The sequence below is a fragment of the Vespa velutina genome, chromosome 1 (assembly GCF_912470025.1).
Source record: "Vespa velutina chromosome 1, iVesVel2.1, whole genome shotgun sequence".
NCBI lineage: Eukaryota > Metazoa > Arthropoda > Insecta > Hymenoptera > Vespidae > Vespa > Vespa velutina.
In genome coordinates, this window is record NC_062188.1 from 7,582,612 (window position 1) to 7,585,111 (window position 2,500).

At 38.2% G+C, this 2,500-nt stretch overlaps 1 protein-coding gene across 3 annotated transcripts in view; it reads right to left on the reverse strand.

Moving 5' to 3' along the window:
• The window catches only part of LOC124951903 (putative uncharacterized protein DDB_G0277255), a 14,271-nt gene that overhangs the window by 8,150 nt on the left and 3,621 nt on the right, over window positions 1-2,500 (reverse strand). For 2 of the 3 annotated variants that reach the window (XM_047500990.1, XM_047501004.1), the window contains exons 1-2: window positions 1,150-2,500; window positions 801-827 (exon numbers count right to left, since the gene is read on the reverse strand). The exon at window positions 1,150-2,500 is cut by the window's right edge. In XM_047500990.1, the coding sequence (XP_047356946.1) occupies window positions 801-827; window positions 1,150-2,500 (1,378 nt within the window). The remainder of the gene's footprint in view (window positions 1-800; window positions 828-1,149) is intronic. The other variant, XM_047501000.1, reaches the window with a different exon arrangement.

Below are 2,500 nucleotides of genomic sequence, written 5' to 3' on the forward strand. Positions count from 1 at the left end.
ATTCTCTCTCTCTCTCTCTCTCTCTCTCTCTCTCTCTCTCTCTTTATTTCTCTCTCTCTCTCTCTCTTTTCTAATTTTACTTAAATTAAGAGAACTCAAAGCAAAGAGAAAAAGATCTAGAAGGAAACGTGATGGTTCCTATTTTTTCCATGAGTTTTTTGTTTTTTATGTTCCATCGAGATATTTTTACATGACGGGGGCAACGTTTCGAGGAGAACGTCGTCGTCGTCGTTGTCGTCTTCTTCTTCTACTCTAAACGTCCCGCGGATTCGATAGCGCGCGGGCGCTCACGCGTGCCTTCCGATTCGTCGTTTTAACGATCTATCGCGGCGTTTCGCGCACGTGCGCGAATAAATATCGTGCGCAGTAAAAGTCTAGCAAGCGTGCGCGGGTTGGTAGTTGCATCGAAAATGTTCGAAATAAATGTCAGAGTTACTCAACGAAAGTTGAATGTTTCATGTCGTCAAAGTTACAAGCTTGGTTAATTTTTGTTTCTTTTAAAAGATATCCCGTGTCACCATAACTTTTAGATTAAAAAGTTCACGCTAGTTTGAAATAACGTATAATAAATTTAGTTAGAAAATCATTCGATTTAGCAAAGAAAGCATAGAATTATAACACACTTGAAAAAAAAAAAAATTAAAAAAGAATAAAGTGAAGAGAACGATGAAAAATAAGAGGGATAAAAAGAAAGAGAGAAGAGGAGAGAGAAGAAAAAAAGAAATAAAGAAAAAGATGTAACATGGCACACGATATCCCTTACCAACGCGGCTGATATTTTAGCCTCAACTGAGGCTTACCTGTCGAAGGTTGATGTTAGGTTTCCTCTAAAAGACGAAAAAGCACAATTTGTGAATATCAATGTTGCGCACGCAACATCGCAAAGCGTAGCACGTGATGAATCGAGAATTATTACATCGAATGAATCGTATCAATTTGCGTACGAAAAAGATAAATATCTATATCTAGACATCATTATGAGAGAATGATCATTGTTAATATAAAATCATTTATAATAATTGATAACATTATTATCAATAATTTTATAATATTATTATCGATAAGTGAAAATAAAGAAATTATTGGCTGTTTTCGTTTTCATACGCAAAAAGAATGAAAATGAAAAAAAAAATGATTATGATAACTTACTCTCGTCGATGAGCCAAAGCCAATTCCTGATAGGACGAAAAGGATTGATTGTCCATCGATGTTAAATTGGTGTTAGCCATGAAGAGTTTTACCGATTCGGGAGTGTCGTTTTGATACTCGGCAGTGTCGTTCTCATTTTCCTCGAAGCTTGTAGAATTTTGTTCATAATTTGGAAGAGCTTCGTCCTCGTATTCCAATGGCTCGTTTTCGTCTTCTACATTTTCGTAGTCCGCGAGAGAATCCGCTAGAGATGGTATCACTCGATAAACGTCATCTTCGACCCACTCCAATCCTTCGTATTCGCTGATACGTTTGACCGATAATTTCGAGGTATCCCCGTCGTTTGTTCTGTTCGTTGAATTTTCGTTTCTCGATTCCAGTTCGTTGGTGACATTGCTATCAACGATAACACGAGATCCTTCCGACAAAGTAACATTTTTCACGTCAATAAAATTTTTTGTATTAGTTTCTCGAATTTCCACAGGATTAGTTGGATCAAAACGATTCGATTTGCCCAAGTAATCCAATTTAGCTAGTTTAAGATCGTCCAATCGATAAACTACAGGAATTGAGGATGGTGAAGATGATGATGACGATGATGATGAAGACGAAGAAGTAAAGGAATAAGGAGAAGAAGAAGAAGTGACGATGGTCGAACTGTGAAAGGAATTGCCAGTGTTTGTTAATGAATTTTGTTTCGAATAAGACGATCCACGATATTTCGGAACTCTCGGAAAGCCACGATCCACCTGTTTCCTTGGTATCCTCGACTTTTCGTCGGAACTTGATGAATCGAATTCGGAATCGTCGTAACGTATCTTAAATATCACGTGCGGTTCCATAGCCTTGTCGAAATTACGATGGAAATTCTCAGATGACGAATTCCCATCGTCGTTGTCGTTGTCATCATTGTTTTTGTTGTTATTATTGTTCTTATCCATCGGACGTTTCTCCTTCAATTCCTTCGCACTATCATCGTAATCAGATATACTAGGATCAGACCAAGTCTGTTGGAGTTCCATTTTCGAGGCTAGATTCTCGTAATCCATCACGGCCTGTCGATTGTAAGCATCGAAATCGAAATCCTCGTCGTACGTCGATTTCTCTTGGATCTTTTCTCTTTTCTTCTTTTCGTATTTAGACAAATCGAATTCCATTGAATTCTTTCCGTCCTCGAAATGTTTTCCCTTAGATCTGTGCCTTTCCCTTTCTAACTTGATCCTCTCCTCCCGTCTTCTCTCCTCTTCCTTCTTCTTACCAAGCTCGTATTCGCGAATCGCGAGGATCTCATCCAAACTATAATTCAAACTTTTCAGCAATATCATATCGGCCGTACTAAGATCACCCGTGA